Source organism: Mizuhopecten yessoensis, unplaced genomic scaffold (genome assembly GCF_002113885.1).
Source record: "Mizuhopecten yessoensis strain PY_sf001 unplaced genomic scaffold, ASM211388v2 scaffold9969, whole genome shotgun sequence".
Classification (NCBI taxonomy): domain Eukaryota; kingdom Metazoa; phylum Mollusca; class Bivalvia; order Pectinida; family Pectinidae; genus Mizuhopecten; species Mizuhopecten yessoensis.
In genome coordinates, this window is record NW_018408313.1 from 248,814 (window position 1) to 272,049 (window position 23,236).

At 36.7% G+C, this 23,236-nt stretch overlaps 1 protein-coding gene across 2 annotated transcripts; it reads left to right on the top strand.

Annotated features, from left to right (window-relative positions):
* The first annotated feature begins 74 nt into the window (after positions 1 to 74).
* LOC110459116 (integrator complex subunit 9-like) lies at positions 75 to 22,862 on the top strand. Of its 2 annotated transcripts, XM_021511211.1 has the most exons (21): positions 75 to 208; positions 1,439 to 1,566; positions 1,984 to 2,050; positions 3,428 to 3,496; positions 4,336 to 4,475; positions 7,169 to 7,255; positions 7,825 to 7,945; positions 8,705 to 8,794; positions 9,393 to 9,437; positions 9,923 to 10,034; positions 10,512 to 10,692; positions 11,437 to 11,497; positions 11,713 to 11,755; positions 12,779 to 12,907; positions 14,624 to 14,679; positions 15,123 to 15,272; positions 15,674 to 15,760; positions 16,875 to 16,973; positions 18,324 to 18,440; positions 21,275 to 21,334; positions 22,444 to 22,862. In XM_021511211.1, exons 1-21 carry the CDS (start codon positions 200 to 202, stop codon positions 22,561 to 22,563), a joined length of 1,971 nt encoding a protein of 656 aa, XP_021366886.1. In that variant the 5' UTR covers positions 75 to 199; the 3' UTR covers positions 22,564 to 22,862. The 2 variants fall into 2 exon arrangements, with proteins under 2 accessions (XP_021366886.1, XP_021366887.1); XM_021511212.1 differs by lacking the exons at positions 75 to 208; positions 1,439 to 1,566; positions 1,984 to 2,050; positions 3,428 to 3,496; positions 4,336 to 4,475 and adding an exon at positions 5,212 to 5,248.
* The last annotated feature ends 374 nt before the right edge of the window (positions 22,863 to 23,236 follow it).

Here is a 23,236-nt window from a genome sequence, read left to right on the forward strand (position 1 = left end):
GGAACCCGAGAGTCTTTGTATCGTTAAAAAACCCTAACCAACCCTGTCAAAACAAACGCATTAGTGACTAAGAAATGAAGAAAAAAATGGCAGCGCCCATCCAACCTCAACGATGATCTGTCGTTTCAAACGAATCTTTCTTTTTATATCGGCACGATCAGAAGTTACATTCTAAAGTTACAAGAGCAAAAGAATCATCATGAAGTTGGTAAGATGCAACATAAGAGACTGAGTAAAGATAAATATAACCCTAGTCGCTGCATGATATCTGAGATCTCCTTTTTTTGCCATCAACAGAGGGCCGTCAACTGATCAATCGCGCAACAGATCAAAACGTTTTAAAAGGAAATTGACAGTAATTTCGGACTTTCAGACGCGAATTCCGGTTGCACCAAAGATATCTTGGAAATTCACACGCACTTGAACTCTGACGATAGTCCATTTCAAATCCATGTATGATTTTTTGTGAAAAATCCTGATTTTGTAACTGAAACAATATTTTCCTCCAAGACAAGATATGTTGTATGCGATGGCATCACAGGAGTCTGAAGTTCTGTCAATAATGAATAATAATAGTAATACAAAAAAATACCTATAATATGCTTCTTTTTTTGTGTATTACTATTCATTATTGACAGAACTTTAGGCTCCTGTTATCAGGTTGGGGAAAACCACCAACTTGCGTATATACACAAACTAGCCTATTATAAGCAAGTTGGAGTATGGATTTGTTACTAAAAATAACCCAAATCGCTTTAACAGTAACTTTTGCAAGATATTATTGAAAATCGCATTAATTTACGACAAGGTAAATAATATTTTGCTAAAAGATGTTGACTGAAAGCGTTGTCTACTTATATTAGAAACATGATGTATCTTTACCGGAAGTATTGCATCTACTTTTGGTACTTTCCCACATGCAAATAAAGTTTATTTTTGCATTTGTTTTATGTTTCATGAAAGAATAATTTTATAAATGCGACTTGGACAAACAATTTGAAAAAGTTAAGATTAAAGAGATTTTGGCTATTTTTAGTAACAAATCCATACCCCTATTGGTGTATAATAGGCTTGTTTGCGTATGATACACAAGTTACTAAACAATTTTGTCCACATACTTCATCAATCATCTTGCTCAGGTTCAACAAAAGCTGGATCCCTGACCAGCAATCCCAGGGTCGTACGTAGGCTGCAATTGTGAATAACCTGTTGAGCAAGTCTAAATCAATGATGGATTTGACCAATTCTGACCCCTGACTCAGTGCGGTACCACGTCACCGAATAAAGTTTTAAAGATGTGTCAATCTTTTTAAGATTGAAATTTTATATTCAAGTGTTCAACTTACAGTGTAATATTGAATTGATCAAGTGCCAATACAAAGTTTTGTATAAGACAAAGCAAATGGTTTTATAAAAATGATGTTTTTGCTTTATATAGACTTGTCTGTCTGCCAATCCAAGCAAGCCTTGCTTCATCCTTCACTTCAAAGGTGTGACCTTTATGTTGGATTGTGGTCTGGACGTTAGAGAAATTCTCAAGTTCCTACCACTACCTGTGGTTCATAAGTAAGATATCAACTTTTCTCTTATGTTTAATTTGTAATTGGGATTTTAAGCATGCATGCTTATAACTTATCTTATTTGATCATATTCTGCTGTTTAAGTTATTATCAAGCCTTGCTTATTGCAAGGTAAAATAAAAATAGTTTGAAAAATGAATAAATTTGTATCTGTCATGATTCATAATTTAGCAGCATGTGAAATGGGAAATGTTGCTGTTTTTCTATTAAAAAAAAAGAAGGTAAAATTGTATATTTGCATTTATATTTTGAGAAACCTTTAACTTTAAACCTAGTGAAATGAGTAATATAGGGAATTAATACATTCAGAATACATTTTGTATAATCTTGTTAACAGGTAAAGTTTGGTAATCCATAATTAACACAACACAAGTTCAAGTTTTGATTTATTATACTTGTGCAGTGCAAGGTTATCCAAGTTAAAAGGATGGACGTCATCTGATGACAAAAGTGAAGAAAATGCAATGTTGGTAAGTACTGCAGGATATTGCTTTGTATATCGATGTATTACACATTATTCCTGTTAATTATAGTAAGAAGTTGTCTCCCCTAATGTTCTTTATGCCATACCGTGTCGTCTGTCCATCGTCCATCAACTTTTCCTTAAAAATGCTACTAGTCCGGAACAGCTTTATAGATTTTGACTAAAAATCTGGCCTGACGCATCATTGGGCAAAGGGGACTACTTTTTTAAATTTTAAAAGTATTTTATGTAATTAGAATAATTTTCCATGGTTGCTTTATTATTCAGGTGATACAAGCCCTCTGGGTCTCTTGTTATAGTTTAAAGATACTGCACATTATTCCTAGTGTGGAACTGTCATGTGAAAGATATTCATTGGCCTGTTCATTTATGCAGAACAATCAGTTGGTCTGTTTTTAAATGTAACATTTTTCGGGTATAAATACTGGTGAACCTGCAAATTTTTATGCAGACCTTGCGAGGCTTTGTCAAGGTTCGCCTGAAAGCAGCATTAGACTACTAGGTCCAATCGTAATTCATAAATGAACAACTCTGGTCACAGAGGTCCAATCGTTTGGATCATGATAGATGAAAGCGGTCCATGTCACTGTAAGGTATTTAAGGATCCATATCCCTTTGCACATAGCTCAGTTGATTAGTAGGACATATTATAATATTGCATTTAGAGAGTTTGAATCCTGGTCTGGTCAGCTCTGGTGCATTTAATATTCAGAATACTGGTCTTTTTTACTTTATGTTTATATGTTATCTTTTTACTTTCATAAATGTTCACCAAGGTATGTTTTTCTTTTCATAAATGACCTATCAAGACTACAGTCATACTAAACAGTTACCTTAACAGAAAATAGACTCCCAGCAGTGTGACATTTAACAATGTATTACAATTTTCATTCAATATTTCATAAGACTAACATTTCCTGGTAAAAAGTGCCAAATGTAAAACAAGGGAGATCATTTTACACAATTCAGAATTCAGAATGTCTTTAATTTCAAAATATTGTACTATTATTTCAATCTTTACTAAAGAATTAGTGATTATTGTAAATCACATAATTGTTGTTCGCTACCTATTTGTAAGGATTGCTTTTCATGTCAAATAAATTCTTCATGAGGTTTTCATTTCACAAAATGAATAACGAAAAGATAATGATGTATCCTATATTTATTTTAACTTAATGATTGTCTTTCCCAGTAAATTTATTACCAACATTTCCCTTGAGTTGAAACTTCCAATACAAATTGATTCACTAGCAGACAATGAACATTATGACATGTTTACAGTTTTCTCCATTTCAGTTATCCCACAGATTTTTAGTCAACTTCTTGTCATTAAACATGTATCTTGATATTTTCTATATTTTAGGAACAAGAGTTGAAGCAGTGTGGTGGAAATGTGTTTGTAGACGGAATGATAGAATTCTCAATACCAGAAGTATGTTACTTCACTTACATATCTTTTTATTAATCAATTACATGCAGGTTCATTACCAGTAGTTTGTAACTCAAATAAATATTTAGATTTTCATCAATAAATAATGAGACACATGCAGTGGCATCACATAATCAATTTATTTTACTGTACAATGCTTGATTTTTTTTTTATGTTTTTATATTATTATAACTAAGATAAATTAGTTTGAGTTATCAGCAATAACAGGTTATATAATTTAAACTGTGTAAATAATATTTGCCAGATATTTTAATTTGCAACCAATTTTCCGTGGGAATTATATGGTACCTGCAAAATTTTAGTGGATATACACTCAGTGTTTTTGTTAGGATTAATTTAGGCATTTCCAAAGTATTAATGAGTCCCGTCTCTTAGAAATACAGTGGGTTAGTCCCACAGGAAAGACATGATTCTATAACTCAATAGCTATTTCTCTAAAATCTCTGATACTGTGTCAAGTTTAGTTGACATAATATTATATAAAATGTATAATTTATTGATACCATATCTGCAGTGTTCTCAAAGGTGGAAGTAGTGTAACAGGAAAGAGAATAGTGTGCTTCAAACGGGGATCAAACCCTAGTCGGACGCTCTACCACTGAGCTTAAGGGAAATTCCCTCTAGCTGGAAGCTAGAAAGCGACCGTAATCCTATTTACAATTAAAACCTGCCACAAGTAGCATTAGAAACTAAATCAAAACGAAACAAAGAAAATTGTTTTTCCCTTGATTTTTTCAACATGTTTCTTATACACTTTTATTATTGGTATATATTGTAACAGGAAGCAACAGATATATAAAAAGAATGTTTGACGTTTTCAGGTGAGCATCACAGACCTGTCCCAGGTTGACGCCATCCTGATCTCAAACCACAACACCATTCTCGCTTTACCCTATATCACTGAGTACACTGGGTTCAAGGGGATCGTGTACTGTACTGACCCCACTCTTCAAATAGGGAGGTAAGAATATTATGAATGGAGGTTACACAGGTATCCGTGTACTGTACTGACCCCACTCTTCAAATAGGGAGGTACGAAAGTCATGAATGGAGGTTCCCCGGGTATTGTGTACTGTACTGACCCCACTCTTCAAATGGGGAGGTAAGAAAATCATGAATGGAGGTTCCAAGGGTATCGTGTACTGTACTGACCCCACTCTTCAAATAGGGAAGTGAGAAAGTCATGAATGGAGGTTACAAGGGTATCATGTTCTGTACTGACCACACTCTTCAAATAGGGAGGTAAGAAAATCATGAATGGAGGTTACAGGGGTATTGTGTACTGTACTGACAACACTCTTCAAATAGGGAGGAAAGAAAATCATGAATTGAGGTTACTAGGGTATCGTGTACTGTACTGACCGCACTCTTCAAATAGGGAGGTAAGAAAATCATGAATGGAGGTTACAAGGGTATCGTGTACTGTACTGACCACACTCTTCAAATAGGGAGGTAAGAAACTCATGAATGGAGGTTACAAGGGTATCGTGTACTGACCCCACTCTTCAAATTGGGAGGTAAATTTTAAGAAACTCATGAATGGAGGTTCCAATGGTATCGTGTACTGTACTGACCACACTCTTCAAATTGGGAGGTAAGAAACTTATGAATGGAGGTTACAAGGGTATCGTGTACTGTACTGACCCCACTCTTCAAATAGGGAGGTAAGAAACTCATTAATGGAGGTTCCAAGGGTATCGTGTACTGTACTGACCCCACTCTTCAAATAGGGAGGTAAGAAAGTTTTCAATGAAGTGTTCAAGGTTGTCGTATTATACTGATCATGATCCCACTCTTCAATTTGGGACGCAAGAAAATTATGTACAAAGAAATAAAGAGTGTTGAACTGTACCAATTCCATTCTTCATATTGGAAGGTAAGAAAATCTTGTTTGGAGGGTTCATGGGTGTTACACTGTACTAATGTACTGACAGATTTCTTTATATTGTAATGTAAGAAAATTATGTATAAATAGTTTAAGGATGTCTTACCATACTGATCCCACTCATATAACTGGAAGGTAAGAAGCTAGGTATGTTACTATGTATGGAGCGTTCAAGGTTGTCATATTGTAGTGACCTCTCTCTTCATAATTGGGAAGTAGGAATGTTATGTATGTTATTTCAAATGCAAAGTTCAAGAGTGTTAAATTGTACAGAACGTACTTTCAGATTCAGTGTATGGGAAGTAAAAATAACTTGTGTCTTAAGATCAAAAGATATCATGTTTTGTGATAGCAGCATTCACAAATGTGTATAAAAATATGAATTGATGTGTTTCTGCTTTTTGCAGTTTTACTGTTATTTTGAGTGGAGGACTATAAAAGTTCAATTTTATTTTCTATATAATCTTGATCAGTAAAATACAAAATGATATAAATGGTATTTCTACCTTTAATAAATAGTTCCTGGTATGTTTGCAGAATCACATTTGCTTTTTTAGCTCACCTGGCCCGAAAGGCCAAGTGAGCTTATGCCGTGGTGCAGCGTCGTCCGTCCGTCCGGCAACAATATTTTATTTTAAACAACTTCTTCTCAATAACCAAAAGGCCAAAGGTACTGATATTGAGCCTGTAGCATGCTGGGATGAAGGGCTACCAAGTATGTTCAAATGAATGACTTTGACCCACTGTCAAGGTCACAGGGGTCAAATGTCTTAAAATCTTCAAACAACTTCTTCTCAATAACCAAAAGGCCCAGGGTACTGGATATTGGGCCTGTAACAAGCTAGGATGAAGGGCTACCAAGTTTGTTCAAATGAATGACTTTGACCCACTGTCAAGGTCACAGGGGTCAAATGTCTTAAAATCTTCCAACAACTTCTCCTCAATAACCGAAAGGCCCAGGGTACTGATATTGGCCTTGTAGCAAGCTGGGATGAAGGGCTACCAAGTTTGTTCAAATGAATGATCTTGACCTACTTTCAAGGCCACAGGGGTCAAATGTCCTAAAATCTTCAAACAACTTCTCCTCAATAACCGAAAGGCCCAGGGTACTGATATTAGGCTTGTAGCATGCTGGGATGAAGGGGTACCAAGTTTGTTCAAATGAATGACCTTGACCCACTTTTAACCTAATGTCCTTGTTCGACATTCAAGGTCACAGGCGTCATATGTTTAAATCTTTTTATAGGTTCTTATGAATCAAACACTAATATTCTGCCTGTAGCTGTATTCTAGTCCACTTTTAAGATTACAAGTGTGAGATTAATACCAGGTGAGCGATGCTGGCACATTGGGCCTCTTGTTTCGTCTTGGCCTAATAACATTGATCCATATAAACTATTTTAGTGTTTGCATTGCTACTATCCCATATCAGATGAATCCATTGACCCCTAAATTCACATTTAGACTCTTCAAAGACAATGACTTGGACTGTCTATTGTAAAAATCCAGGGGTGCATGCATGAAAGCAAAAAAGGGTTTTAAAACATTTCGAAAATGTGTCTATTGTTGCTATCTGATATCATTATATAGTATTCCTTGTTTGAGACCAAATTTTTAAAAGCTGAAAGCTAATTCCAATACTGCTTGTGACTGTGTCTAAGTCATTATATATATAGCAGATAGTGTTAACTGATGATTACGTTGCTTAATTTATCAGGATTTAACACTTTGCCAAGTTGATAAATTCAAAGAGTTTTGTTTCGTTTCAGACAATACATGGATGAGTTGGTGACATACATAGAAAGGACCCCAAAAACCAAAGTCTGTACCCAGTGGAAGGCTGACAATATCCTCAAGTATGTATCATTGTTAACAGCCAAAGTCTGTACCCAATGGAAGGCTGACAATATCCTCAAGTATGTATCACTGTTAACACCCAAAGCCTGTACCCAATGGAAGGCTGACAATATCCTCAAGTATGTATCATTGTTAACACCCAAAGTCTGTACCCAATGGAAGGCTAACAATATCCTCAAGTATGTATCATTGTTAACACCCAAAATCTATACCCAATGGAAGGCTGACAATATCCTCAAGTATGTATATATATAGGAATGTTGATACATTGTATCAGTAAAGTTTTTGTTAACCTGTGTTAAATAATGTTAAGGGGCCACGGTGGCCAAGTGGTTAAGGCCATTCTGCTACCACTAGCTCTCCACCACTGGATCGCAGGTTTGAGGCCTACGTGGGGCAGTCGCCAGGTACTGGTCATAGGTTGGTAAATTTTCTCCGGGAACTTTGGCTTTCCTCCACCACCAAAACCTGGCACGTCCTTAAATGACCATAGCTGTTATAAGGACGTAAATCACAAACAAACCAAACCAAATAAATAATGTTTTTATTATACCTGGGTATATTTCAGATTATTGCCTTCCTTCCTGAGTGATACTGTACGTCCACGTATGTGGAAGAAATGCTACACTAGACATGACGTCAACTCAAGTCTCGCCCGTGTCCAGGTGGTTGGCTACAATGAGAGAAGGGTATGACAAGATTATATCTGATTAATTATTACCCATTAAAAGTGAATTTCTGCATATATTTTTTAAATAATGGGTTAAAAATGGTAAAATTCTTACGATTTGGAGTTAGTTGAAACAAATTTCACCAATACTAACTGAAACTGAAACAAATTTGGGATTATTTCTGTCATAATATCAGTCTTTCCAGTAATTGTCAAATTCAAATATAAAGTTTAGCCTACAATATGCACTTTGAATTGAAAAATTGCTTGCTTTAGATAGACTTCGAATCCAAAATGATCTTTCATGAGTTCTCATGATGAATGTTTTTTATGAAACAAGCTTTTGCAAGTTTCATAAAAAAACAAATAGAATGGGAAAGAGATTGACATTTTTCAACACTTGCTTGATCAAATTATGCTGAATAAGATATTTTGTGAATATTTAGACTGGAAAAGCAATATATATATATATGGTATATAACACACAAAGGAATTGAATAAATTATTTATTAAGAGGAAAACTAAATGAGATGTTGGCTTTTTGATAGGCCTACCTGTCTGTGATATTGTGAAATCACGATTAATATCAGCCCTTGAGTCCAATATCAGCCATTTTGCTTTGTCATGTGTTACAGTTTAAAATATAACCATTTTGATATCACAATATCAGCCCCTGAATCTGGTATTAGCCCTCAAAAAAATCATTATTATTCTGTACATACTAATATATCTTATCAGAATTATCAAACACTATAATACGTATTTCTGTTTTCTGTAGGATATCTACGGTGCCCTTACAGTGCTAGCCTGTAGCTCTGGTTACAGCATAGGGAGCTGTAACTGGGTCATCACATCAGAGTATGAAAAGGTAAGCTGTAACTGGGTCATCACATCAGAGTATGAAAAGGTAAGATGCATACTAACACTCTGCCTAGAATGGGTAGCTAACTTATACGACCAGAATCTGTGTTCAGAGTAACTTCCTAGATTTGGTTTGTTTGTGTCTTACGTCCTTTACACAGCTATGGTCATTTAAGGGCGTGCAAGGTTTTGGTGATGCAGGAAAGCTGGAATACCTGTAGAAAACCTGCGACCTGCAATCAGTACTTGGTGACTGCCCCAGTTAGGCCTTGAACATGCGACCCAGTGGTGGAGGGCTAATGGTAGTAGAATGTCAGACGCCTTAACCACTCGGCCACCGCGACCCAGTGGTGGGGGGCTAATGGTAGAAGAATGTCAGATGCCTTAACCGCTCGGCCACCGCGACCCAGTGGTGGAGGGCTAATGGTAGTAGAATGTCAGATGCCTTAACCACTCAGCAACTGGGGTCCTATTAACTTTCTCGAAATTGCATAATGCTTTACAGATTTCTAATACAAATTGCAATAAAAATAACAGAATTATATTCTACTTCCATTTAAATTTCTAAACCTGTTAATGAAATATGTATTTGTTTCTTTTTGTAGATCTGCTATGTGGCTGGAACATCAACACTGACTACCCATCCTAAGGTAAACTCAGAACTATGTTGTGGATAAGTGAAATATTAGGTCAACTCAGATCTCAGAACTATGTTGTTGATATATGACGTATTACTTTGCTCTACACATTATACATTGTTTCCCATGTTACGTTTTCCTTGTATGCCTCCATTTGTCTGTCCTAGTGTAAACCCTGTATACAACATACCTAGTGAATCCCTCAGCCGATTTGTTTTATATATTTACACCACAGTTAAGAATGGAAATATTCAATCAAGATGAAAGGCGCAAAAGTCACTTTTAACTATATTTGAAGTGAAAAGCTTGTGTTCTGTTTATACAGGGTTTAAATACAATAATTATATAGTGAATATGCCGGACCACAAGTCACAGTCGGTTTACATAGGGATCCAGATTAGACAGGGCCCAGTTTAGACAGGTTATACTGTACCACTATCGTTGGTGTCATGGTTGCTATTTTTGTTGTTCCATCATTTTGATGTTTTTGTTGACAGCCAGTGGACCAAGCTCCCCTGAAGAACAGTGATCTCCTCATCCTTGGATGTCTGACGCAGACACCGACTGTAAACCCGGACGCCATGATCGGAGAGTTCTGTGTTAATGCAGGTAAACTTGATTGAGTGAACACAGATGATCTGATCTGAAAATAATATCTACCTTGAAAATAAGACTATTGAAACTGGTAATCTTCTGTTTGAAATTGAAGATCTAGCCACATTTCAACATAGGTTTCACTTTCCTGAAAGGATTGTTTGCCTGAGGAAATTAGGAAAGCAGTTTTAACTTTTCCAAATTCTCATAATGCTTATGCTTGTATTGCATAATGTTTCAGGTAAAGAAACAACAGTTGTAATTGGTGTGAAGCGTCTTTATGCAGCCATCTGATATCATTGAATCAACAGTCCCTTTTATTTCTGAGTAGTCAGCAATGAACATGTTACTGCCTCTATAGGCACCCTTGATGTTCTAGGGGATACAGTCTCTTATTGTACACGTTCTGCACATTTGGAATACGTCGTGAGGAAATAGAAAGCTCTGTAAGATTTTACTGTACGCTTGTATGCTGCAATATTCCTGTTTCAGCTGTAACCTTGAAGAATGGCGGTAATGTCCTTGTGCCCTGTTACCCATCCGGAATCACCTACGACCTTTTTGAGTGTTTAAGTGGACATCTGGACACATGTGGACTGAGCACGATCCCCATGTACTTCCTGTCTCCAGTTTCTGACAGTGTTCTGGCCTACTCAAATATCTTTGCAGAGTGGTGAGTATCTAATTTGAAAATTATAAAACCTTAAATTTTGCTTCCGCATTGTATATGTGGGATAATGTGAGATGATATTTACATTTTGTCTCGCCGCCACGAAGTGGAAGCGAGACTCATGTGTTGCTTTTCTGGCTATGATGATGGCGTCAACATTAAGTTTTTTTCCGTTTAAGTTAGTTTCTCTGAAAGTATAAGTGCTAGACCAACTAAACTTGGACCATACATGCACCTAAAGGAGTACATCTCATCCCATGCATCAAATGCTAGATGCGGCCTACCTTTCATGGTCCATTGACTTTGTCAGCATTTCCATCACCATTAAGTTTTTGCATTTTAGTTAGTTTCTCTGGCCTGTTTAAACTCAGTGGTTACAAGTCATAAAATAACTGTTTTATCCGAGAACTTAGTTACTTTATCCGGTAACTAGTATTTTATTTCGAAGAATATGATGTTGATGTGACTATAATGTGTACTGCATTATCTCCAAATTGCTTTTGAAACAGTTTTTTGTAACTAAAATATAAGTGTTTTTCAAAAGCGCTCAGTGATGAGTTTTGCTATCGCCAGTTGCACTTGTTTTTGATAAATTTATAACGGAAATACAGATCAATAGTACCCTGGTATTGTGTTATGTAATTACAATCCAAATGTAAATATAAATATCAGGGTAGTGCTGAGTTATCAGAGTTGTGAGTGTGAAGTCCTCTTCAGTGTATAATTACTATAAACTGTTTGTTACAGGCTGTCTACAGCGAAGCAATCCAGGGTCTACCTCCCCGAACCCCCATTCCCACACGCAGAGGTATGGTTATAGCAGTTTCTTACCTTATTTTACCTGCAGAACTGGTAAAATAACATTACCCCCTCAGGAGTAACTGGTTAAATAACATTACCTCCTCAGGAGTAACTGGAAAACAATTTTGAACACATATTGACATGTTGTATTTTTGCAAAACATATCATAATGTAGAAAAAATGATTACAGCATAATAGCATTTCTTCTTTTTTAATTTTCAGTTGGTGACGTTAGGCAGGCTGAAGCACTTTAACAACATACATGGTAGGTGATACCTCCGTAATTCATGGAACATCTGGGAATCATTTTGATTTCACATTACCTGGTAACAAGGAAAGAGGAAAAATCGTCAGCTGGAGAAAAAAATAGAATTTATTATACCTGGTATTTGGCCAGAATGGATATTCTTAAAATTTGACAAGGAATGATATAAAGAATCATTTGAGTATACTATATATGTTTGGGCTTAAATTCCAGAGATTTCTAATTTCTAATTTCTTAGAGAAAAAATCCAATCATGTAATTTAAAAAAGTTTTTATTTTAGGTTTTACTTCTAGCAAAATACAAGTTCATTTTCATTTTTAGCTTGCCTGTTCGAAGAACAGAGAGCTATAGCGTTACCCCCGGCGTGAGCGTGAAAATGTTAAAGTTTTACCTGCAAGTTATTTAGAAGCTTGTCATTCATTAAATATATGTACTAGGATGCTGATATTTGGCATGGAGGTTCCTGTGGGGTATACTATTGATATAGTGAAGTGAAAATTAACAAATGATTTCAAATTTTGAAATATTTTACCAGTTTTGTACTTAACTTTTTTTAAGCACATCAACATTAGATTTTTACCTGCAAGTTATTTAGAAGCTTGTCATTCATTAAATTTGTGTACTAGGATGCTGATATTTGGCATTGAGGTTCCGTGGGGTATACTATTGATGAAGTTAAGTTAAAATTAAAAAATAATTTCAAATTGTTTACACTCTTGACCTGTTTTGAACTTTACATTTTTACAAACACATTTTTTAATACGATAACATTTTAAACAGGCGAGCATTTGGTGGCTTTGACACCATCTCTGGTTTTTTGTTTTTGTATGCTTTATAACAAGAAGGACTGAAATAAATTTTGCATTCTTTGAAGAGAGAGAAGGAAAGAAAACAGTAGATTTAAACACCTCAATATGCAAACAACTTTTACCACCTTAGGTCGTGTAGCAAATCAAGTGACAACAGCTGTAAAGTATTCAGCAGTTACCTTCATTTATGGAATGTTTTGTTTCGTTTGACAGATGGTTTAAACAGTGACTTTAGGACACCGTGTATTGTGTTCACGGGTCACCCGTCGCTGAGGATGGGTGACGTCGTCCACTTTATAGAGATGTGGGGGAAGTCTTCTGGGAACACAATTATCTTTACAGGTAAATACCCGCAGATTTCTCTGTCTGAGACAGGTAGAAACAGACAGTCCTAGACAGGTAGAAACAGACAGTCCTAGACAGGTAGAAACAGACAGTCCTAGACAGGTAGAAACAGACAGTCCTAGACAGGTAGAAACAGACAGTCCTAGACAGGTAGAAACAGACAGTCCTAGACAGGTAGAAACAGACAGTCCTAGACAGGTAGAAACAGACAGTCCTAGACAGGTAGAAACAGACAGTCCTAGACAGGTAGAAACAGACAGTCCTAGACAGGTAGAAACAGACAGTCCTAGACAGGTAGAAACAGACAGTCCTAGACAGGTAGAAACAGACAGTCCTAGACAGGTAGAAACAGACAGTCCTAGACAGGTAGAAACAGACAGTCCTAGACAGGTAGAAACAGACAGGTAGAAGCAGACAGTAGAAACAGACAGACAGTAGAAACAGACAGGTAGAAACAGACAGAAACAGACAGGTAGAAAATAGACAGGTAGAAACAGACAAGTAGAAATAGACAGGTAGAAACAGGTAGAAATAGACAGGTAGAAACAGACAGGTAGAAACAGACAAGTAGAAATAGACAGGTAGAAACAGACAGGTAGAAACAGACAGAAACAGACAGGTAGGAAATAGACAGGTAGAAACGGGTAGAAATAGACAGGTAGAAGCAGGTAGAAATAGACAGGTAGAAGCAGGTAGAAATAGACAGGTAGAAGCAGGTAGAAATAGACAGGTAGAAGCAGGTAGAAATAGACAGGTAGAATCAGGTAGAAATAGACAGGTAGAAGCAGGTAGAAATAGACAGGTAGAAGCAGGTAGAAATAGACAGGTAGAAGCAGGTAGAAATAGACAGGTAGAAACGGACAGGTAGAAACAGACAGTCCTAGACAGGTAGAAACAAACAGTCCTAGACAGGTAGAAACAGACAGAAACAGACAGGTAGAAATAGACAGGTAGAAACAGACAGGTAGAAAAAGACAGAAACAGACAGGTAGAAACAGACAGGTAGAAATAGACCGGTAGAAACAGACAGAAACAGACAGGTAGAAACAGGTAGGTAGAAACAGACAGAAACAGACAGGTAGAAATAGACAGGTAGAAACAGAGATAATGGTATCTCTGAACACTTCCTCTAGCATTGAATTTTGCTTTGTTTCACAAATCTTGTAAATAAGATTAAATTCTGTAGCTATATGTTTTCGCTGAATATTTCAGTGCAGTTTAAGACTCTTAAACTTAACCTTACTGAACTTTAAATGATGTACCAGGTATTATGAAAAGTTCTTTTTTACACATCCAATAAAATTGTCTTTGTGACGTTTTGATGACTAGTACGATATGTACACTGTCACCTTCATCAGACAAATGACCAGTGAAGCGTATGCACACAAAGGTGTAAAATGTGTACGAGTTGTCCACAAAGCATAGCCGAAATCAACATCAATGTTTGTGGACAACTTGTACACATTTTTCACCTTTGTGTGCATATCCTTCACTGGTCATTTGTCTGATGAAGGTGACAGTGTACATATATATCATACCAGTCATCGAAACGTCACAAAGAAAATGTTATTGTTTGTATATAAAAGTACTTTTCAACCTGAAGAAAATGTTTAGAAATTTAAATAATGTAAGTAAAAAAAAAGACTTGTCAGCTTTAGATACTTAGGTGTGTTGATCTGACCTGGTCATTGAATCCGGGTGTTTATTTCACAGAGCCAGATTTTCCCTACCTAGACGCTTTGGCCCCATACCAACCAATGCAGATGAGGGTATGTATGGAACATCATCCTCACAATACCAACCTTTGAATCTTAATAATTTCTGGGGTGATTTTTGTGCCCTATTGTGATGTCATAATAGAAACTAAAAAGATGTTTGATGAATGCCTCCCTGCCCTGAAGTTGGTAGCCTGTTCATAATTAATCTATGGAGAAAATAGTAATGTTTTACCTATGGATAGCAAACTTAACCTTGGCTATGACCTTGGGACCCTGAAATACAAACTCATTCCAGGTATTGGAGTAATTTCCTTGACATAAGAAAGAGCGGGATGCAAATGCTGTTTAATAAATGAAATAATTATTCTTCATCCAGTATGAATAGGTACTGTGGTTTCTAGTGAAAATTTCCCTTAAAATTGTTAAAACATACTGTGAGTATTTGTTTGTAATCAGTGCAATTTGATCCTAATGGCATATTTTGTGTTTTCCAGGTTTGCTACTGTCCTATAGATACAAGTCTCAACTTTGGTCAGGCCAACAAACTGATCAAGGAGCTCAAACCGACACACCTGGTGGTCGCGGAGAGCTACACTCAGCCTCCCGTCTCCATGCCTCACCGCACAGAGTTTGTTATTGAGTGGGTAAGGTAATTTAGGGAACGTACTTGTGATAACTTCTAATCTTATAAGTTAGGCAAGAGTTCAAGACTGAAACTGGTACAGTTTTATTCTGTTTCATTGATTGTATCATTTATTTTTCAATTCAAAACGGTCTGTCTAACAGAAAGTGGGGGGAAAAAATCAAATAAAATAGCACTAATGAATATCTTAAAATAGTGGATACCGATATCCCTCTGGATCTTGATTTTAAATTATTGTATTTCCTGTAAGTGTTTGAAATTCAAATAAAATAGTCTATATAAATTGATATACTTTCTAAAAATTTAAATGAATTAAAATGAAATTGGCAGAAATGTTATGGTCTGAGGACATATAAAGTTTAAGGCCCTGAATGGTTTTGATGTTGATGATATTTGTTGTAGGAGCCCGGCCCTTTGACCTACAAACGAGGGGAGATAGTATCATTACCAATCAAACGACAGTTTGAGTCTGTCGAACTGAGCTCTGAGGTAAGAAAAGGAAAAGTTGCTGTTAACTACAGAAATATACTAAAACATACTTGTGGTCGGCTGATGAAGTGGATTAACGAACTCGCCTTTCACCAGTTTGTTTGTTTGTTTGTTTGATTTGGTTTAACGTCCTATTAACAGCTAAGGTCATTTAAGGACGGCCTCCCCTGTGTGCAAGATGCATGCGTGTAGTGTATGTGTGTGTATTTTGGGAGGCTGCGATATGTTTGTGTTTGTCTTCTTGTAATAGCGCGGAACTGATGCCGACTTTATAGTGCTACCTCACTGAAACATACTGCCGAAGACACCCAGCAGGACGCCCCACCCGGTCACATTATACTGACAACGGGCGAACCAGTCGTCCCACTCCTAATTTGCTGAGCGTTAAGCAGGAGTAGAAACTACCATTTTTAAAGACTTTGGTATGTCTCGGCCAGGGGACAGAACCCAAAGCCTTCCTCACAGGGGCGAACGCTCAACAAATGGCCAAAAGTGAGGCATTGTCAAGGGAGACATAAGGAAAAAGAAAGTTATTTAGAAAGGAGAGAAGAGATAAGGTCCCAAATTTAGTCGCCTCTTACGATCATGCAATTGGGGGCAGCAGGTACAATTCTTACGCCCTACCTGCAGGGCAGGGGGCCGGGTTTAGATTCCCCGATTGGATGTGAAAAGGTATAGGGTCACTCGCTTGACCACGTGGGTTTTCACTGGGTACTATGGTTCCCTCCCACTTTAAGACCCGCGAGCGCTAACACCCTGGCCAACCAGAGTGATTAATATAAGTTGCAAGAACTTATTTCATAATTCTTGTAAAATGAATAAAGTTTATAAAGATATTCAAAAGAATTTTTTTGATATGTCATTCCATATTAACAAGTTAAGAAAACAAGAGAAAACTGGTAATAATTAGCTCTGTTCAAATAATCTAGAATTGCTAGATAATAGACATGCACATACATAGCTGAGAAAAGTGTTTGTTATGCTTTTTGTTCCGAGTTGTTTGCCCAATGACTTCTTTCATTTGGTAGTGTCTAAAAATCTTTTTATATTTTGACAAATGAATATTATATTTTAATTTCACCATTATGACGTTCTATTGATTGTTGAATCCTAGCTGGCAGCCTCTCTGGAGCCATCAGAAGTGAAGCCCGGTACCAGCCTTTGTATGATCACCGCCTCCCTTGTTGTTAAAGACAACAAATACCTGTTAAAGGTAAGTTTGACTGGTAAATAGAACAGCCCGCCCCTCCCAAAATAAATTTCCCCCTCGGAAATAAATTATACAGCTTGCTCACCCCAGTAGATTGCCTGAAGGTTATCTGCTACTTAAAAACTATTTATAGGTACATCCATTCTGGAGTTGTTTTACTTGATTTGTCTCTGATATACCACTAGCACCATTAATTGTTCTGATCTTAACAGCCATGGTGACTCCTTGTACTCCACTAAACATTCCTAACAGATGATATAACACTAGCAATACAGTACCGGCTATATGAACCAATTAATCGTACATACATTGACTGTTGTGTTTTTGTTTATAAATGAAGATGCATACAATTTTGGATTTAAAAGATATTGCGTTGCCAACACTTTTTATTCTTTTTAAAAAAAATTGTCACATTGCCGGCTTCATCAGATTGCCCATAAAGGGACATTTTTCAATGTAAAAAACTGTATAGCTCACGGGCGAAAGTAAAGGTAAAACCTTAACACTTAGCATCAATGATTTATCATTGTTATTGTTGTCACCATTTAAATTCTTATTAAACAGACTGTTTTGCAATGAATAAGACAATTGGATGATCAATAATGCTGTAAAGTCAGTGTAAAAATAAACCTCCTGACTTTGATACATTGACAAGATTGGGATTTTTTTTTGAAACCATCAATTTTGGGATAAATTGCTAAAAAACTTAGCTGCAGAAAATGTCCTGGTATACTATTAATGTCTGTTCTTTTATTAACCATTTGCAAATGGGAGGTGCAGGAGGCACCTGTAGTAACATTGTATGGGTGGTAGGATAAAACTAGATTTATATAGTGTTTCTTACCATATACAATTGTATGGAATCAGTTGTATTCATGAAGGAGTGGTTTAATTCTAAAGAAAGAGCCTCCAGCATGCTGTTGTTAAACCCTAATATTGGTTACTTTCGCGTATACCGGTTGAAACGGTTAAGGTTGTGCAGAAATATTCCACGATAAACGAACACACTTGGACCGAACTATATGCAGGCTCAATAATACACAGTTTCGGAGAATAAATACCAATACATCAAGAATAATATGGCCTTCTATCACGTGTCCACTAAGTGATATACTGTCGCTTAAAATCTACATGTGGAATTACCTTGTTTTACAAAGAAATAATGCAAACTAGCAATAATAAGCAATTTTGTTTTGGTCAGGTACATTTGGAGCCCTCAATCTACACGTGCCGAATATTCCTGAGGTGTACTACTTAGTATAGTGTTGTATCTATTTTTACTGGTTAGTTAACAACATCTCATTTTTGAAAAACCTTCCTTTACTCCTGTTCTCTTCTTTGTTTCCACTGTAGCCCTTATCATCAGAGACTTTATCGACCAAGAGGCGAGCCGACGGTACGTTGATCCGACCAAAGTCGTACATCTGGGGGAAACTCAACATTCAGTCTTTTGTGGATGCCCTTACTAAGGTCAGAATCTGTGGAAACTTATTGGACGAGCAGTGAAGGAATGAATGGAGTTTTTAAATAACCTTATATTTTACAATTCGTATAGGAGGGAATGTTCGAGCTATTTCACTGTTGCGTCACATTCTTTTAGAAGTCTGTAACAGTACATGTTCTCAAAGCTTAATCAGATTAGCCCTAGTCTGCTACAGTATATGTTCTCAAAGCTTAATCAGATTAGCCCTAGTCTGCTACAGTATATGTTCTCAAAGCTTAATCAGATTAGCCCTAGTCTGTTACAGTACATGTTCTCAAAGCTTAATCAGATTAGCCCTAGTCTGTAACAGTACATGTTCTCAAAGCTTAATCAAATTAGCCCTAGTCTGTTAAAGTACATGTTCTCAAAGCTTAATCAGATTAGCCCTAGTCTGTAACAGTACATGTTCTCAAAACTTAATCAAATTAGCCCTAGTCTGTAACAGTACATGTTCTCAAAGCTTAATCAGATTAGTCCTAGTCTGTTACAGTACATGTTCTCAAAGCTTAATCAGATTAGCCCTAGTCTGTTACAGTACATGTTCTCAAAGCTTAATCAGATAATTAACCCTAGTCTGTTACAGTACATGTTCTCAAAGCTTAATCAAATTAACCCTAGTCTGTTAAAGTACATGTTCTCAAAGCTTAATCAGATTAGCCCTAGTCTGTTACAGTACATGTTCTCAAAGCTTAATCAAATTAGCTCTAGTCTGTTACAGTACATGTTCTCAAAGCTTAATCAGATTAGCACTAGTCTGTTACAGTACATGTTCTCAAAGCTTAATCAAATTAACCCTAGTCTGTTAAAGTACATGTTCTCAAAGCTTAATCAAATTAGCACTAGTCTGTTACAGTACATGTTCTCAAAGCTTAATCAGATTAGCACTAGTCTGTTACAGTACATGTTCTCAAAGCTTAATCAGATTAACCCTAGTCTGTTACAGTACATGTTCTCAATGCTTAATCAGATTAGCACTAGTCTGTTACAGTACATGTTCTCAAAGCTTAATCAGATTAGCCCTAGTCTGTTACAGTACATGTTCTCAAAGCTTATCAAATTAACCCTAGCATTATTTAAACAAAACCTTTTGTTTTTAACTGAATAATAGCTAAAATATATTTTTATATTGGTTTTAAATCAAAAGCATTAAGGGAATTGGACATTTTACAATTTAAATTTAAATTTGCATTATGCAATTTAAACGATTTGAAAATTGAAAACATGAGCGCCATGGATTGTTTGAATTATAATTGTGTTATATTTTCTGCTGGAAATCCTGCCTGTGCTTTTTTCTATGTTTATATTTACATTTTGCGCTGCATCCCACTATATGAATATTACCAGCAGAAATGCATTTCATTTAGAGGATAATACGTTGTTTTGAGTGGCTATATATATACTGGAGATAAGAACATGAAATCTGGTTTGAACTCGAGACTGATAGGTCGAGAGTTTAAACCAGATTTCATGTTCTAATCGCCAGTATAGAAACGAAAAACAACATACTATCCCCATTCTAACACACCTTAACAAATATACTACGCTAATATGTTTAGAAACAATGTATTTCCTTGTACAAAAGTACGTAGTAAAATACTTTGTGACCTGAACTGGCGACGTGTCATTCTGCAGCGGACTGACCAATCGGAAAGAAGCTTTCAAAAGTCGGTCATTTTGCCCCGCCCATACTGGCGAGCGCTCGATCTGTATGTTGACGATGCAGAATATTTGGATTGTTCGTGAACGTCCTGTTACCAAAGTTTATACGACACATTTGGATTAATATTGACCAAATTCTTACATTTCCATATCAGTATGAATACTAATCTGTGCTTATTGACAAAATTGGTGATTATTTGTATAGATCTGTGAAGAGTTTTGTGTAAATTCATACGAAACATATTAAATGTTTCATTTGATTTCGGATCTAACTATATAGATGCCTTCACACAGATGGAACGAAAGTTTCAGTAAAAAATGGAGGTGAGAACAAGGAATGTTTATTTTTTTTAACTTTTTAATTCATCAACAAATACATTTCATCTGTCGTTTCTGTTCTGTTGCCTGCTAACCTTATCAGCTGGATTTCGCTAAGAGGCGAGCTTGACGCCATATTGTTTTGGTTAGAAACGGGGCGTGGCTTAAGTGAGATGGGAGGAGTTTAACACGATTGATCATGATTGGATCGCAGATTAGAACATGGTCTGTATCCAATCAAAACACGCGTTGCAAACGAATCGTGTTAGAATTAAGTATGAAAGCAAAAACTCTTGTGACGTAACACATAGTTTACTGATGACGTCATAGATTAACCTTCTTCGATGAGTCTTGGCCCTTCACTTCAGATAACATAGAGAATGCCCCTACGTCAAACGCTCAAATGACTACGATTAATTATTGGCGCCAATTTTATTTAAATAGGGCTGTTCCTACAATGTCATTAAATGGACGACACATATACAAAACGCAGTGAAAAATATAATTATTTAAGAACAAATAGATAAAATTAAACGATGGTTCAATAGTAAAAATGTAAATATATGGATTGAACAGGGTTTTTTCCAAAATGTTCATGGCAATAATGACGTAAATTAATTACATTCATATTAATCATGAAGCCCGCTATATGGATGTAACCGATTTGCATTCATACCGGCATGAACATTAAAAAAACGCCGTTCAATCCCGTTATATACTTGCACAGAAACATAAAACATGTACAGGAAACATGCACCTGTTATTGAATGTTTAACCGAGTTAAGAAGTTGGCTGACTGGCGATAATGAGATGTTTACATGTTTTTATATTTTCTCTTCAACAGCAAGGTATCACCGATATAAAGGTGGAGAGTACTGGTGAGGACGGCTCTATCATACACTTGGTAAGTGTATCTAAACATTTAACCATGTAACTACTGTATTCCAAAGGCTAGTTCAGCAGGTCATCTTATTATTCGTTCATATTTAATAATAATAGTTTGTGGTTCCTTTATACAGCTTTATCACAACCTAGTTCATAGGTCGTCTCAAAGCAGTTCACAAGTTATTATCCGTGGTTATAGGGCCCTGTGAAACCAGCCAATATCTTTCTCAACTCCCTGCTGTCACGCTCACAGCTAGCATTCAACAATTTTAGCACTGCCCAACCACATACTCATTTACAGCTGAGTAGACTGGAACAAGCGGAGTAAAAGATACAACACAGTGCCGTGCCGTGACTCAAACCCACAACCCTTCGGTCACGAGCCCGGCGTCCNTCAAATCACTTGTTTCTTCCAGAGCATACGCCTCTAGCTACTCCATATATTTCATAGACATATATTTCCATTCTTTTCCCCCTCATATGTTTGACTGTGTTATGGGGAGGGAAAACGAGGTTGGATGGGTTGGGGTAGAGAGCTGAAGTGTAGAGGGGATGGATTGGGAGGAGAGGGGAGGCGATCATAGTGTACTTACTTATTAGTAGGGGACCAATCACACCCATATACTGGGTCTGGGTGTTTGTATTTTTGTAAGTTCTTTCCTCAGTGTTCTTAGAACTATGAAGATAAACGGTGTTACATGATACATGAGTTTCCATTTCATATGAGTTTTATGAAACGAGTCTTAAGGATTTTTCAATTTAGCTAGCCTCTGGCGAGCTAAAATGAAAAATTTGTGAAGAGTTTCATAAATTTCATATGAAATGAAAAATAGTGTAAGATCCTTTTTATATCACATAATCAAGATTTGTGGCAAACAACAATTTTCATGCAACCTTGAAATCATGAATGTTAAGGGTCGAATTAACACTGGAAGAATACAGATTTTACCTGTGTGGAATTAAAGTGTAACCGGGCGAAAGGTTCCCAGTACAGTACACAGTATTTTACATGGTAACTGAACATGTTCTCATAGACCACTTGCTGTTAGCGGCCATTTTATGAACTTTCTGCGGTGGATTCTATATACAGGTACAATGAATTATCATGTTGTTTGTTTATGTTTACAGTCCAATGACGACACACTGATACAGGTAGAGTCCGACTCTACACACATCATATGTGAGGGGGAGGAGGCCGTCCGGACTAAACTGAGGGACACACTGCTCAAGTGTCTCCACAAACTATGATTGGTACAATCATTCTAGACCATTGAGGGACTGAAGAGTTGTGTACAAGACCAAGTGTCTCCACAAACTATGATTGGTACGGTCATACTAGACGAATGAGGGACAGAAGACTTGTGGACAAGACCAAGTGTCTCCAAACCAACCCAATGACGGACAGAAGACTTGTGTACAAGACCAAGTGCCTCCACAAACTATGATTGGTACGGTCATACTAGACCAATGAGGGACAGAAGACTTGTGGACAAGACCAAGTGTCTCCAAACCAACCCAATGACAGACAGAAGACTTGTGTACAAGACCAAGTGTCTCCAAACCAACCCAATGACGGACAGAAGACTTGTGTACAAGACCAAGTGTCTCCAAACCAACCCAATGACAGACAGAAGACTTGTGTACAAGACCAAGTGTCTCCACAAACTATGAATGACATCAAACCAGCTCTAAGATGGAAGGAAGTGTTTAAGCTAAACTGTCTCGTCAAAGTGTGATTGGAATATCTTGACCAGCTCTTTGAGTGATAGAGATTTTCTGTACGCATGGTTAGTGTGTCTATCAACTATGATTGATACAAGACCAGCTCTAAGATGTAAGGAAGTCTTTCTGTACAAGCTAAAATGTCTCCACAAACTGTGAATGACATAAATAGACCAGCTCTTTGAGTGATAGAGATTGT

Excerpts from the sequence above, each read along its gene's own strand:
- LOC110459116 (XM_021511211.1), top strand. Across the intron at positions 11,498-11,712 it reads CCCCATTCCCACACGCAGAG|TTGGTGACGTTAGGCAGGCT; the intron begins GTATGGTTATAG and ends TTTAATTTTCAG. Across the intron at positions 15,761-16,874 it reads CTGTCGAACTGAGCTCTGAG|CTGGCAGCCTCTCTGGAGCC; the intron begins GTAAGAAAAGGA and ends GTTGAATCCTAG.